General features: G+C 52.2%; 1 protein-coding gene across 2 annotated transcripts in view; it reads right to left on the bottom strand.

Annotated features, from left to right (window-relative positions):
- The window catches only part of CPNE8 (copine 8), a 201,278-nt gene that overhangs the window by 53,437 nt on the left and 132,335 nt on the right, over positions 1-15,506 (bottom strand). Inside the window, exon 14 of one of the 2 annotated variants that reach the window (XM_075016147.1) lies at positions 1,993-2,039. The exons of the other annotated variant lie outside the window; for it this stretch is intronic. Coding sequence (XP_074872248.1) covers positions 1,993-2,039 — 47 coding nt within the window. The remainder of the gene's footprint in view (positions 1-1,992; positions 2,040-15,506) is intronic. 2 annotated transcript variants of the gene reach the window in all.

Consider the following 15,506-nt stretch of genomic DNA (forward strand, 5'->3'; position numbering starts at 1 on the left):
CGGGAAATGGAAAATATGGTGTCCATCTATAAAAAGGAAAATTAGGATAACCTGGGGAATTACAGACTAGTCAATTTAACTTCAATACCTTGAAAAATAAGGGAGTAAACAACTAAGCAATCAATTATAAACAACCCCCTTGAACCAGGGTTTCTCAACTTCATTGTGATGCCCTACTGAGAAAAATTACTAAAGGTGTGGGGCGGGGATGAATCCTGGCCCTGCCTTAACACCCTGGGGCTGGGGGCAAAACTGAAGTCCAAGGGCTTCAGCCCTAGCAAGGGGCCTGTAATTTGGAGCCCTGGCACCCAGAGCTGAAGATCTAAGTTTAAACCAGCCCTGGCAACCCCATTTTGGGGTTCTGACCTACAGTTTTTGAAAACCACTGATCTAGAAGATAATACAGCTAAAATAAGTAACACAACATGGATTTCTCAAGAACAAACAGTGTCAAATTAATCTAATAGTTTTCTTTGACATGGTAACAAGGTTTGTGTATGGGGCCAAGTGATAATGTAGTACATCTTGACTTTAGCAAGGCTTTTCATAATGTTTTATACAACTCTCTCTTAAGCAAACTAAAGAAATACAACTTAGAGCTACTATAAGGTAGGTGTACAACTAGTTGGAAAATCATTCCCAGAGAGTAATCATCAAGTGATTAAATGGAAGTTCTGGGTCTAATTCTGTTCAATGTCTTCGTCAATGATTTCGAAAATGGTGCAGAGAGTACGTTTATAGAGTTTACAGATGATATCAAGCAGGAAGGGGCAGCAAGTGCTCTGGAAGACAGGATTAAAATTCAAAATTATTTGGAGAAACTGGAGAAATGGTTCGAAATAAACTGGTTGAAATTCAGTAAGGACAAGATTCTCTTTAACTATTTGTCCCATATTTCATTCAGCTCAAATATTCTGCTTACATTACCTAGACCTGAGGAAGAACTCAGAATTCCACCAACAGAATTTGGTCCAATCTAAGCAATTAAACCACCTACCTTACACCTCTTCTGTCTCTAATGTGATGACACTGCCTTGTCGGCTCAATATGGTGACTCTCTACAGTTGATGGCCGAGCTGGGTCAATCAAAAAGTTGTGCGAATTGGTCTGATTAATAATTTAGATAGGATTAAATCTCTGGTCATCACCTTCAAGATGCCCCTAAATCTAGATTACAATCAGCTTAGTATTAAGTTGCATGATAGGAGATGGGGCAGATAACTATCAACTCTTGGAAAGCATCATAGACAGTGCTCGAGGATAATGTGAAAGATGCAGATGCTTGTGTAGAAGTAGCTGATAATGTGTTGGATCAGTGAGTGGCCCTTGTAGAAACTCTGGGACATCAAGTTTACCAGAAAACTTAAGATTTATTCAGTTATACCATCTTTACTGAATGGCAATGAAATGTGGGTGCTGAGAAAGGCTGAAGAGCAAGGAATTGATGTTTTTGATTCTGCTTGTCTTTATCAGATATTTCATTATAAATGGCAGACAAAGATTAACAACTTAGGATATCCATAGCTGAGCTCAGCAGCCACCTCTATCACCACTGGTTTGACTTTAAAGGCTTTCTGGATGGAAAAATCAATATGTTTACCACAGAATGTTGCTACATAGTAGAAGATGGCCATTGACTGACGTATTGGCCTTCCTGCCTTGTCAATGATGAACATGATGTTTGCAGGCCATCACAATGTTCACTTTGTTTATTTAATGTGTTCTTTCTCCCCAAGTTTTGTCTATTCTGTCTATTTAGATCGTAAGCTCTTTGGGTCAAGAAATGACTCTTACTCTATGTTTGTATAGTGCAGTAATGGAGCTTTGGTACAGCTGGGGGCACTGGGCATTTAGTGACACAAATAATACACAATAATTGCAAATATATACTGCTTAGAATAAATATAGAAATAGGTATGTGATACTAAAGAAAAAATGTTTTGAAACTAGACATAGCATTTAATTTTACAAGAAGCTATTTTTGCTACTTACCATTTGATGCTGTGAAATCGATAGCCACTGTGAAATTGATTTGGGTTCTGTCAAACAAGCAAATAGGAATCTCGTCAATATGCAAAAGAGATAATAGACCTTTTAATGGAAATTAAAATACATTAGCTTCCTGGTCAAAAAGGTATCTCTGCAAAATTCAGGTTAAATCAATTTTGTCATTTATTCAGTGTCATCGATTAAGCATCGATTCACGAGGTAACTTGTCTTCTAAACTTAATTTTCTCTTACTTGTAAATTGCATTTGTGTAAATCTTCCCTTACATACTTTAGCTCTCACCTCATATTACACATAGCCAAAGAAAACATTACGAAGAGCCAAGACAGCTATAATAAACACTGTAAATACAGCCCTCCATTCTCCACAGTTCTGCATTGTGATTTCCCATCACTTCCTATATTCTGTATCACACCTTTTTAGTAGATAGCTGAAACATGTGGCTCTCTCAAACTGATTTCATGTAGCATCAGTGAAAAAGAGTTGTAAAAACCAGGAAACCCAGTTATACAGTGCAGCAATAGCCTTTGGGAGAAAAATGTAAGGAGACTTTAGGAAAAATAATACTCAAAGACAGTACGGACAATCCTATTAATTTAGCCATATTAAATTTGCTTAAGTATTCCTTGAGCAGAAAATGGGGATGGAATCTGCTACCCAACATTCACTTGCAAAGCACAATGGAGCCAATGAAGGAAAACCTTTCAAAAACAAGAATGCAATTGCAAACGTATGTGTGAGGGGTTGTCATGGAGGTGGATGAGCTCTATGATAATTAAGGTTCATCAAAATATCCCCAATAACAGGCAAATAAAATAAGCCACGAATCGCATGTCATAAATGAAACAATCTTGGAAAAACAACTTAGACTATTTGCTGTGGAAATATCAGAGATGGGCATTTTATAAGCCAACAGGGCCGACTACCGTATACACTTATTCATAAACTGAATTTTTTTGGTAAAAATAAACTGATTCAAAGAGTTCCAGCCTGCCAGGATAAGCCTTTGGCATGCCCAGATGTTGTGTGTACTGGGAGCAAGGGCAGGCAAAGAGTCCTCCAATTCTCAGTGAATGTACTTCACTGGTTCCAGCCAATGGGAGCAACAGGAAGTGGCAGCCAATCGAAAGAGCAATCTGCTCTTTCGAAAGAAAGCATGCACACAGCCCCCGCTCTTTCGAAAGAAAGAGCCAGGGATTGAAAAATCAGGCACCATGAGGACTGCTCTTCCAAAAAAAGGGTCCACAAAGTGTCTACACATGTTTTCTTTCAAAAGAAGGTGCTCCTCCTGAAACAGGAATGGAAGAGTGCTTTCGAAAGGAGCTCTGCATTCTATTTAATTTCAAAAGAACATTTTGTATGGAGACGCTCCACTGGATATTTCTAAAGAGCCCCTCCTTACGAAAAATATTTCAAAAGAACTTGCTAGTGTAGACGCAGCTTCAATGTTTTATATCTCCATTTACTGACTTTAAAGTCTCATATCATTCTAATGTATTTATTTAAAAAAAGTCTTAAAATCCTTCAAGTCTGAATCAGTCTCCATTTCAGTTAAACTCTGTTGCAGTCATAGCTGCTCCTGCATTGTCATCACAGATGTCAGCAAGGTCATCTTCAGATTCCTTGTCCTCAGCTTCCATAGTGTCATCAACAAATATGATGCTCTATTCAGAGCCAAATGCATTGCTGACACAGCATTTCTGAAATGAATTTTCTGTCATTTCCAAAGAAATGAACTATGCATTCTTGACTCACTGAGCAAGCAGACTGATTTTAGGCTTCATAAGATTGCTGCTTTTTTTCCACTTTGCCATGCCAAAGCACATTCATTCATTCATTCATTCAGAGCACATTTTGCATAGCCTGTCTGTAAAGGGTTTGTTCAGGCAGACATCAAGTGGCTGTAGAACAGAAAGAGATGTTACTCACCTGTAGTAACGATGGTTCTTCGAGATGTGTCCCCGTGGGTGCTCCACAATAGGTGTCGGGCTCGCCCAGCGCCGCAGATCGGAAATCTTCCAGCAGTTTCCCCTGGATCGCGCATGCGCCGGCGCGCGCCGCCCCCTGCCGCGTGCGCAATCCGGTCCCCGCCAGTTCCTTGACCAACCGCCTCGGATGCTCGGATCTAGACAGAGATCCGAAGCGGGGAGGATGGGCAGGTGGTGGAGCACCCACGGGGCCACATCTCGAAGAACCATCGTTACTACAGGTGAGTAACTTCTCTTTCTTCTTCAAGTGGCCCCCATGGGTGCTCCACAATAGGTGACTACCCAGCAGTAACCCAAGATAGGAGGTGGGTAAATCGGTTTATGTGCAGCTTGCCCCCGAGAGGACTGCTGTCGACAGACGGGTATCCTCTTAGAATACCCGAGGCAGGGCATAATGCTTGGCGAAGGTGTCATAGGATGACCAGGTCGCCGCTCTACATATGTCTTTTAACGCGATGCCCTTGAAGAAAGCTGCTGACGCTGCCACCGCCCTGGTGGAGTGAGCCCTGGGCGGGGCCAGCAAAGGAGTCTTTCGAAGTTCGAAGCACATTTTTATACAGGACACAATGTGTTTTGAGATTCTCCGGGAAGAGAGACCTTCTCCTTTTGACCCGGGAGCAAGAGAGACTAGAAGCCTGTCCGTTTTCCAGAAGGACTTAGTTCTGTCTGTGTAGAAGGCCAACGCCCTCCTCACATCTAGGAGATGCAGGTGTGCCTCCTTGCTGGAGCTGTGAGGCTTCGGGTAAAACTAGGGTAAAACTATTGGCTCGTTAAGATTGGACTCCGAAGAGACTTTTGGAACAAAGGCTGTGTGCAGCCTTAAGGTTACCGCCTCCTTTGAGAATACTGTGCAGTGTGGCGTTGCCATCACTGCCGCGAGCTCACTCACCCTGCGGGGTGACGTAGTTGCAAGGAGGAAGGTTGTTTTTATCGTAAGGAGACGTATGGGAACTGTGGCTAATGGTTCAAAAGGTGGACCCGATAGCGTGCTGAGCACCAAGTCCAAATTCCACGATGATGGAAGCGGTTTCCGAGGAGGGGGTACAGGTTTACCAGCCCCTTCAAGAACCTGGTACTGATAGGATGGGTGTGATGGGGTTCAGGGGTCCCCTTGCAGTGCACCCCGTCCGCTGGCAGGAGTGACACTCACTCAGCAGGTACAACAGCAGGTTTATTAGGCAACAGATGTCCAGTTTGTCACAGAAGCAACAGCATAGCAGCCAGAGACAGTCCTTCCAACCTGTCCTGGGGAGAAGACCCCGAGGGGTGCCCCTCTGGGGTGTAGCTTTCCCCTCCTCAGGCTGGCTGCCTTCCAGCTCTCCCTTTTCCTAGCCTCTAACTGCCACCCCCGATTCAAAACCCAGCTCAGCTCCTCCCTGCTCTTTGTTTAGGCAGAGGTGTTATCTGCCAGTTGTAGCCCCAGGGTCATCCTTAGCCACTGGGAGCTGCTGCTTGCCTCGGACATCCAGCCTGACTCACACATGCACCCCCCCCACTCCATCACATCTCTCCCCCCTTCCAGACCGCACTGAGCGGGGTCACTTAGCCAGTGACCTGGGGAAGTTCGGGGCCCTCCCTGCGTGACAGGGCATCGGCTATGGTGTTGTTGTTCCCCTTGACGTGGACCACCTCCATGTCGTAGTCCTGCAGGAGCAGACTCCACCGCAGGAGCTTGGCGTTGGCCCCTTTCATGTGATGCAGCCAGGTCAGGGGTGAGTGATCGGTGTACACGGTGAAACGCCGTCCAAACAGGTACGGCTGCAGCTTCCCCAGCGCCCACACCATGGCCAGACATTCCTTCTCTATGGCCGCGTAGCTCTGCTCCCGGGGCAGCAGCTTCTTACTCAGGTACACGATGGGGTGTTTCTCCCCTTTGTCAGTCACCTGCATTAGCACCGCCCCCAGCCCCACGTCCGAGGCATCGGTGAACACCAGGAAGGGTTTGTTGAAGTCTGGATTTGCCAGCACTGGGGCCCTGACCAGAGCCTCCTTCAGCGCGCAGAGGGCCTCTTGGCACTGCTCGGTCCAAACCACCTTGTCAGGCTTTCCCTTTTTACACAGCTCCGTGAGGGGGGCTGCGATGGAGCTAAAGTGGGGCACAAACCTCCGGTAGTACCCCGCCATCCCAATGAAGGCCTGTACCTGCTTCTTAGTCTGGGGTGTTGGCCAATCTCTGACAGCCTCCACTTTAGCTGGCTCTGGCTTTAAGCAGCCGCTGCCCACCTTGTGGCCCAGGTAGGTCACCTCAGCCATTCCCACCTTGCACTTCCCTGCCTTGATAGTCAGACCAGCCTTCTGGAGTCGGTCCAGCACCTGCTTGACCTGGGACACATGGTCCTCCCACGTCTGGCTGAAGATGCAGATGTCGTCCATGTAAGCCAGGGCAAAGCTCTCCATCCCCTTCAGTAGCTGGTCCACCAGACGCTGGAAGGTAGCAGGTGCCCCCTTGAGGCCGAAGGGCAGGACCAAGAACTCGTAGAGCCCCACAGGAGTGATGAAAGCCGACTTCAGCCGGGCATCTTGGTCTAATGGCACTTGCCAGTACCCCTTGGTGAGGTCTATGGTGGTGAGGTAACGGGCTCCCCCCAGCTTGTCTAAAAGGTCATCAGGCCTGGGCATGGGGTAGGCGTCCGAGACAGTGATGGCGTTAAGCTTGCGATAGTCCACACAAAACCGAACAGACCCATCTTTTTTAGGGACTAACACCACGGGAGAGGCCCAGGGGCTGGACGAGGGTTGGATCACCCCCAGAGCCAGCATGTCTTCAACCTCCCGCTCTATGTCCTGAGCCGTCCTCCCTGTGGCTCTGAATGGCACACACTTGATAGGGGCGTGGGTGCCTGTCTCTATTCGGTGGACAGCCAGGTCAGTGCGTCCGGGTCTGTCCGAGAACAGCTGTTGATGCGAATGCAGCACCTCCTTGATCTCCGTCTGCTGGGCAGGGGTCAGCTGGTCTGAGAGGGGAATAGACTCCAGCAAGGAGCCGGCTCCAGTCCTTGTGAGTAAATCCACCAAGGGATCTTCCCCCTGCCCCTCCCAGTGTCTGCACACGGCCAGCACCAAGTTCTGCCTGTCCCAGTAAGGTTTCATCATGTTCACATGATAGACCCGGTGGCTGTGGGCCCGGTTCGACAGTTCCACCACATAATTCACGTCATTTAGCTGTTTGACGACCTTGAAGGGCCCATCCCAGGCCGCTTGCAGCTTGTTCCGCCGCACAGGTATAAGGACCATCACTTGATCCCCGGTGGCATAGGCTCGGGCCCTGGCGTTACGGTCATACCAGACCTTTTGCTTCCTTTGGGCCATGGAGAGGTTCTCCCTGGCCAGGCCCATGAGCTCGGTGAGTTTTTCCCGGAAGGTCAGTACATACTGTACCACTGACTCCCCTTCAGGGGAGGCCGTCCCCTCCCACTCTTCTCTGAGCAAGTCCAAGGGTCCCCGTACCCTCCTTCCATACAGCAGCTCAAACGGGGAGAACCCCGTGGATTCCTGGGGCACCTCCCTGTATGCAAACAGCAGGTGGGGTAAGTACTTGTCCCAGTCATGGGGGTATTGATTCATGAAGGTTCTCAGCATCTGCTTCAGAGTCCCATTGAACCTCTCCACCAGCCCATTGGTCTGCGGGTGGTAGGCTGTGGCCCAGGTGTGCCGGACCCCACACTTGTCCCACAAGCTTTGCAGTAGGGCCGACATGAAGTTGGACCCCTGATCTGTGAGGACCTCCTTGGGGAACCCCACTCTGCTGAAAATGGACAGCAGTGCATCTGCCACGGTGTCAGCGTCGATAGAGGTCAAGGCCACTGCTTCTGGGTATCGCGTGGCAAAATCTACCACCACCAAAATATATTTCTTCCCCGAACGCGTTGCCTTGCTGAAGGGGCCCACTATGTCTATAGCCACTTTCTGGAAAGGCTCCTCTATGATGGGCAGTGGCCTCAAGGCAGCTTTCCCCTTGTCCCGGCTCTTCCCCATCCTCTGGCAGGGATCGCAGGACAGGCAATACAGACGGACAGCTGCAAAGATCCCTGGCCAGAAAAAGTTCTGTAACAACCTTCTCCTGGTGCGGTGGATCCCCTGGTGTCCTGCGAGCGGGACATCATGAGCTAGGTACAGCAGCCTGCGCCGGTACTTTTGGGGAACCACCAGTTGCCTCTGGACCTTCCATGGCTCCGCTTTGCGTCTGGGAGCCCATTCCCGGTACAGGAATCCCTTTTCCCACAGGAATCTCTCCCTGCAGCCCTCCCCCAGCTGCGGAGCTGGGCTGAGACTGGCCAGTTCCCTCAGCTTCTGCAAGGAGGGGTCTCTCTGCTGCTCTGCCTGGAATTCTTCCGCTCGGGCAGGAGCGGAGGCTACTTCCCCATCCCTGCCTGGCTCCAGCATCCCTGGCCTGTGAGATCTGGTTTTTGGGGGCCCCCTTTCTCTCAGGGTTGGCCCCTGTGGCTTTGGCTGGGCCTGTACCCCTGAATCTGGGGAGCGCACCCCTCGTTTTCTTTGGCTACGGGTCAGGACCAGGGCACGAGGGCGTTCACCTTGCCAGTTCTCCAGGTCAGCCCCCATCAGTACATCCGCCGGCAAATGGCTGTGCACGCCCACTTCCTTGGGGCCTTCCTTCTTCCCCCATTTCAGGTGCACCCTCGCCATGGGCACCTTGAAAGGGGTCCCATCAATTCCTGTTATCGTCAGGTGGGAATCGGGTATCATGCAGCCCGGTGCCACCACCCCGGGTCGGGCCAGCGTCATGTCAGCGCCTGTGTCCCAGAACCCCGTGACCTTTTTCCCGTCTACCTCGAGGTGTTTGAGACACTTGCTCCACAGAGGTAGCGCTGCCCCCACTCTGTAAACTGGCCTCTGAGCATTTGGTCCCCCTGAGGAGCTGGTCTGTGGGGCGGATTCGGCCCAATCCGAGTGCCCATTGTCAGCACCACCCGCCTTGGCCGCCAGCCCCTCTGACTTCTGGGACCCCACCCAGTTGACTCCATGACCCCCCGGCCTGCTCAACCTGTCTGGGAGCCTGGGGCACTGGGCTGCTCTATGCCCCTTTCGCCCACAGCGGTAACAGCCTGGGTCTGGTTGTGTCCCTCGGGCCGGCTGCTCTGTCCGGGCTCTGTTTGGCTCTCTGGGGGGTGGGTGGCTGGCCCCTCTTTCCTGGGCTTGCCCAAGAGGTGGTCCCCTCTGTCGTACAGTTAGGGACCGGTCTCTCTGAGATTCTCGGTTTCTCCAGGACTCCCTCTCCCTCCGGGACTCCCTCTCTCTCCGAGACTCCCTCTCCTTGTGGGGCTCACTTTCAAACCTGGCCCGGCTGTTTGTGAAGTCATCTGCCAGTTTCCCTGCATCATGTGAGTCCCCCGGCTTCCGGTCCACGAGCCACACCCTCAGGTCAGGTGCGCACATCTCGTAGAATCGCTCCACAACCGCCAGCTCGATCAGGTCCTCTACGGACTGGACTCCCATTCCGAATGCCCACTTCTGGTAGTATTGCTTCAGGCGGGCGGTTGTATCTACGTGGGTTTCCTCTGGCCTCTTCTGCGCCTCCTGGAACTTCTTCTTGTACATCTCCGGAGTCAGCCCGAACTTATGCAGCAGGGCCTGTTTGAACCGTTCATAGTCCCCAGGCTGCAGCCCCACCAGCTGGCTGAGCACCGCTGCACCCTTCCGGCCCAGCAAGGGGGTGAGGTGCCGGAGCCACTCATCTGGGGGAACCTCATGCAACTCACAGGCTCGCTCGAAGGCGGTAAGGAACTCGTCCATGTCCCCTGTGTCCTGACACTGGGCCAGCACACGCGTCTCCAAGTGACTGGCCACCCCGAGCCGTCTGGCCCTCTCCCCGCTTACCGCAGCTGGGGCCTCTTGGCGTCTCGCCTCTGCCATGGTTCGCTCATGCTCCCGCTCTCGCTCTCTCTCCTCCCGCTGTCTCTCTTGTAGCTGGCACTCGTGCTCACGCTCTCTTTCTCGTTCCTGGCGCTCGTGCTCACGCTCTCTTTCCCGTTCCTGGAGCTCACGCTCACGCTCTCTTTCCCATTCCTGGCGCTCACGCTCTCTTTCTCGTTCCTGTCGCTCATGCTCACGCTCTCTTTCCCGTTCCTGGTGCTCCAGTTCCTTTAATTTCACCTCGAGTTCCAGCCGTCTCAGCTCTGCGGCGGGGGACTCTGCCCGCGATGGACCACCGCTAGCTGAGCGCGACCTGGTGGGCACCGCGTCTGTCGGACGGCGTCGAGCCCCTGCTCCTGTCGAAGAATCCGAAATGCTTCCCGAGGCTGACCGGCCACTTTCTGCCGGGACAGGCTCTGCCCCCCCGGATCGGTCATTCTCTTCCAGCTGTGCAATCAGCTGGGCCTTGGTCGCCTTCCCCACGGTCAGGCCCCTCTCTCTGCACAGCCCTGCTAGCTCTGCCTTCAGGAGTCGGGTATAATCCATCTCCCCGCTATCTCCCGGGGTATCCACTCACCAGCAGCAGCTGCAGGAATGGCTCTGTTCCCCCTCTGACTCTTGTGAGACTCCTTCCTTCTCTGGTGCTCAGTCAGCCACTGCTGGGAGCTCATCCGTGGGTGCAGTGCATCCCACTTCTGACACCAGTGTGATGGGGTTCAGGGGTCCCCTTGCAGTGCACCCCGTCCGCTGGCAGGAGTGACACTCACTCAGCAGGTACAACAGCAGGTTTATTAGGCAACAGATGTCCAGTTTGTCACAGAAGCAACAGCATAGCAGCCAGAGACAGTCCTTCCAACCTGTCCTGGGGAGAAGACCCCGAGGGGTGCCCCTCTGGGGTGTAGCTTTCCCCTCCTCAGGCTGGCTGCCTTCCAGCTCTCCCTTTTCCTAGCCTCTAACTGCCACCCCCGATTCAAAACCCAGCTCAGCTCCTCCCTGCTCTTTGTTTAGGCAGAGGTGTTATCTGCCAGTTGTAGCCCCAGGGTCATCCTTAGCCACTGGGAGCTGCTGCTTGCCTCGGACATCCAGCCTGACTCACACATGCACCCCCCCCACTCCATCACATCGGGCAAATACAGTAGGCCCTTCCTCTGTATGCCAAAAGGCTGATATAGCGGCGAGGTGGACCTTTAGCGAGGATAGAGAAAAGCCCGCCTCTCTTGAGGTCCAATAAGTATTCTAGTATTACAGGTATAGGAACGTCAAGGGGAGCTAACTGCTTGGCAAAACACCAGGCTGTGAATTGAGTCCATTTCTGCTTGTAAGTCCTCCTGGTGGAGGTCCTTTGGCTACATTCCAGGACTTGTTGTGCTCCCTCCGTACATGTTCTCTTTAGGACCTGAGCCATGGATTAGCCATGCTTGTAGGTGCAGACCCTGAGGGTGCGGGTGCACTATGGACCCTTGAGCCCGTGTGAGTAAGTCCGGTGCCACCGGTAGAGGGAGCGGTGGGCGGTCCGACATGCGCAGAAGCAAGGGAAACCATTGCTGCCGATCCCAAGCGGGACTATGAGTATCATGCGAGCTCTCTCCCTTCTGGCTTTGTGCAAGACCTTGCGGATAAGCACTGCAGGGGAAATGCGTAAAGTAGGGAGCCCTTCCATGAAAACATGAAGGCGTCCCCCAGGGACCCCCGCCCCACTCCTGCCCTGGAGCAGTACTGGGGACACTTTTTTTTTTTTTTTGTTGCACTGGGTGGCAAACAGATCGATCTGGGGAAAACCCCCATGTACGAAAAATGCACTGTAGCAGATGGGAGCGGATCTGCCATTCGTGCGTGATTGCGAAGCGCCTGCTCAGCTGATCTGCATTCACGTTGTGAGTGCCCGGCAAGTACGAGGCTTTCAACATTATGTTGTTGGCGATGCACCGATTCCACAATCGGAGTGCTTCCGCACATAGGGCACGGGATTGTGCTCCCCCTTGTCGATTGATGTAGAAACATAGTGGAGGTATTGTCGGTACTGAATCCCGACTACTTTGCCATGTAGGTAATCTCGAAAATGTTTGCAGGCATTGAACACTGCTCTGAGCTCCAATATGGATATGTGCAGTGTCTGTTCCGCAGGGGACCATAGCCCTTGTGTTACCTTGTCGCCGATGTGCGCTCCCCATCCCACGTGGGAGGTGTCGGTAGTAAGAAAAATAGAAATTTGTGGTTGGTGAAAATGCACCCCCACTAGCAGATTCTCGGGGTTTTCCCACCACGGCAGGGATCTGCGCACCTCTGTTGTGGGTGACACCACCCTGTGGACAGTGTGGGATGCCGGTTTGTAAACGCTTGCCAGCCAATGCTACAGGCTTGACACGTGCAACCTGGCATTCTGTACCACAAACGTCGCTGCCGCCATGTGGCCCAGCAGCTGTAGGCACGTTAAAGACCGGCACCATGGGGATGTATGTAATGACTTGCACCAGCAAACTGATTGCGCGGATGCGGGCGTCGGGTAGGTACCCCCTTGCTGTGATAGAGTTTATGCGTACCCCTATGAACTCTATATGGTGTGTGGGTTCGGACTTTGACTTTGCGAGGTTGATGACTAGGCCCAGCAAAGAAACGTATCCGCTGTGACGCGTATCATGCATGAGACCTCTGCCTTCGAGGTCCCTTTTAGCAGGCAGTTGCCCACATATGGGAAAAATAAACACCCCTTGTCTGTGCAGGTAGGCTGACACCACTGCCAGGGTTTTGGTAAAGACTCTGGGGGCCGAGGAGAGGCCGAACGGAAGAACCCTGTGCTGGAAGCGCTCCTGGACGACTGTGAAGCGGAGGAAGCATCTGTGTGCCGGGTGGATTGTTATATGAAAGTAAGCATCTCGTAAGTCGAGTGCTGCAACCCAGTCTCCATCGTTCAGTGCCGTGAGTATCAAGGCAACTGTGATCATCTGAAAACGCTGCTTGGACAAGTAACGGTTGAGGCCCTGAAGATCTAAGATGGTTCTCCAGTGTCCTGTTTTCTTCCCTGATAGGAAGTAGCGTGAATAAAAACCTTCCCCTGGAATTATTCCGGCACTCTTTCCACCGCCCTTATGAACATAAGGTGAGTCACCTTCTGCTTGAGGCTCGCCTCGTGGCAGCGTCCCTGAGGTGAGGCCTGGTGGGAGGCTTCGTCGGTGGAAGCGACTGGGAGGGGATCGTGTAACCCGTGGCTACGATCTCCAGCACCCATATGTCTGTGGTGATCTTTTGCCATTGGGAGTGGAACGGTCTGAGGCAATGATGGAACATGAGATGAAAGTGGCATTGAGCAAGGGTATTGATAGTGCAGCCCCCGACATACCCATCAAACTTGTTGCCTTTGGGCCTGACCCGAGGGCGTACGGCTTTGTTGAGAATGTCGCCTAGGAGTTCTGTACTGTTGCTACTATTGATAGCGCCCTTGGCCGTAGCCCTGTTGATATTGAGCACGCTGTGGTTGTAAGCGTAGCGTCTTTGCTGAGGATAAAATTTTTCCCTCCTGCATGGGGGAGTATAAATGCACGAGGTTCTAAGTGTAGCTCTCGAGTCCTTACTGGAGTGAGGGACCGAGTCGATTGAGTCTGCAAACAGCTTTTGTGTATCAAAGGGAAGGTCCACGATCTTCGCCTGTAGGTCCCTCGGGATACCCGACGTCTGGGGCCAGGATTCTCTACGCATGACCACTGCTGTAGCCGTTGAACGTGCCGCCGTGTCTGCCATGTCCAGGGCAATCTGGACTCCCGTCCGCGATGCTGTGTAGCCCTCTTGAACAATTGCCTTTAACACTGGCTTTTTATCTTCCAGAAGTGGATCCATGAGGGGAGTAAGCCCGGAGTAATTATCAAAATTATGTTTAGCTAGGTGTGCCCATAATTTGCCATTCCCAATAGCAGGATAGGAGAGGAATATACCTTCCTGCCAAACAGCTCTAGCTTCTTAGCATCTTTGTCCGATCCCCCGATTTGTACTGAGAAGCCTTTGACCTCTGCTGGGACGACCCGACCACCAAAGAATTTGGTTGTGGGTGACTGAAGAGGAACTCCATGCCCTTTGCCAGGACGAAGTATTTCTTATCCGCTCTCTTGTTCGTAGGCGGAACAGAGGCCGGAGTCTGCCATATAGTAGTGGCTGACTCCAGAATGACTTCGTCCAGCGGAATAGCAATTTTGGATGAAGCCAGGGGTCTCAAATTTTTCAGGAGGTTGTGATGTTTCTCCTGTACCTCTGCCGTTTGAATGTCTTGCGTGAAAGCCACCCTTTTAAACAGCTCCTGAAACTGTTTAAGGTCATCCGGGGGAGAGACATCCCCAGGGGCCATGGCCTCATCTGGGGAGGATGAAGAGGAACCACTAAGGTAAACCTCCCTCAAACCCTCGGGTTCCTGCGGTCGATGATACACTTGCTCGCTGGAGGATTGTGAAGGAAAGTCTCGGGGTTCTAAAATAAACTCCCCTTGAGACAACTGTTTCCGCCCCCGATTGGGAGTGCCCACGGGGGTATTGAGCGGCCGGGGGGGGGGCCTGCCCCTGGGTGTAGGCCTGTGGTTTGTCTGTGTCCAGCATGATAAGGACGACCATGGCAGCATGGGTGAAGGTGGCCCAAGCCATGGTGACATTGGTTGGAGGAACGGAGAAGGAGGTTTTTCTTTTTTTTTTCTGGATTGGCCAGTGGAGACACAGGCCTTCGGTGCGGCGTGTGTATCACAGGGGGAGAGCTTGGTGCTAACAGCAGCGCAGCCCTGTCCAGAGACGGACTGCGGTGCCGGGTTTTTGACGTTGCCTTGCCCCTCTGCTGCGGGTCCGGCACCACCCCCTCCCATGCTGGGGATCTCGGCACCGTCAGCTGCGGTGCCATGCAGGTATCCTCCTCCGGTGCCTGCAGGCTCCGTGCCTGGTGCCCCTGCACCGCTGGTGCGGTGGGGGTCTGTGCCGCTTGTGGCGATGCCGCTGGTTCCGGCGCTTGCCTAGCTGACGCTCTAGGCGCCGCGCATGCCGGCTGCTGTATAACCGGAGGCTCAGCCTCTGCCACGTGCGCTGCCGCTTGCCTGAGTATGCGGCTGGTGGCTGTGTGCTTCGCTCGTCCTGCTCGCTGCAAACGCACGGCAAGGATCGAGCCAGGGAGAGTTTCCTCCGTTTCTGCACTGAGGGGGTCAGAGAGAAACTACCCTCCTCTTATGCAACCCAGAGGGCCCTTCTGGGTGAGGCTTCTCCGGCAAGTCCGGCTGGAGAGCCTTATCAACAAGAGCATTTTACGCCTCATCGCTCTGTCCTTCCTGGCCCTGACTGTGAGCTTAGCACAGTGAGAACGCGTCTGGGTAGCCGCAATTCCCCCAGGCATCGGATGCCTTCGCTATGCCCCTCGGAGGCCGGCATAGCTTCATGGCATGACTTCCGCTTTGTAAAACCTGAAGAGGCCATTGCGGTGAGTCCTTTATTGTTAATAGGGTACTTAGCACTTAATCTGTGCCTTTCCACCCCAAATAGTGATCACCGGCCTGCGGCAGCGGGTGGCCTAAACGGCCTTCACATCCGCTCTTCTCCGCTCCTCTCTTTTTCCTTTTTTTTTGCTGATATTCTCTGTCTTTGCTTTCTCTCTCTTTTTTTTTTTTTTTTTTTTTTAAAAAC

The sequence above is a fragment of the Carettochelys insculpta genome, chromosome 1 (assembly GCF_033958435.1).
Source record: "Carettochelys insculpta isolate YL-2023 chromosome 1, ASM3395843v1, whole genome shotgun sequence".
NCBI classification, from domain to species: Eukaryota; Metazoa; Chordata; order Testudines; family Carettochelyidae; genus Carettochelys; species Carettochelys insculpta.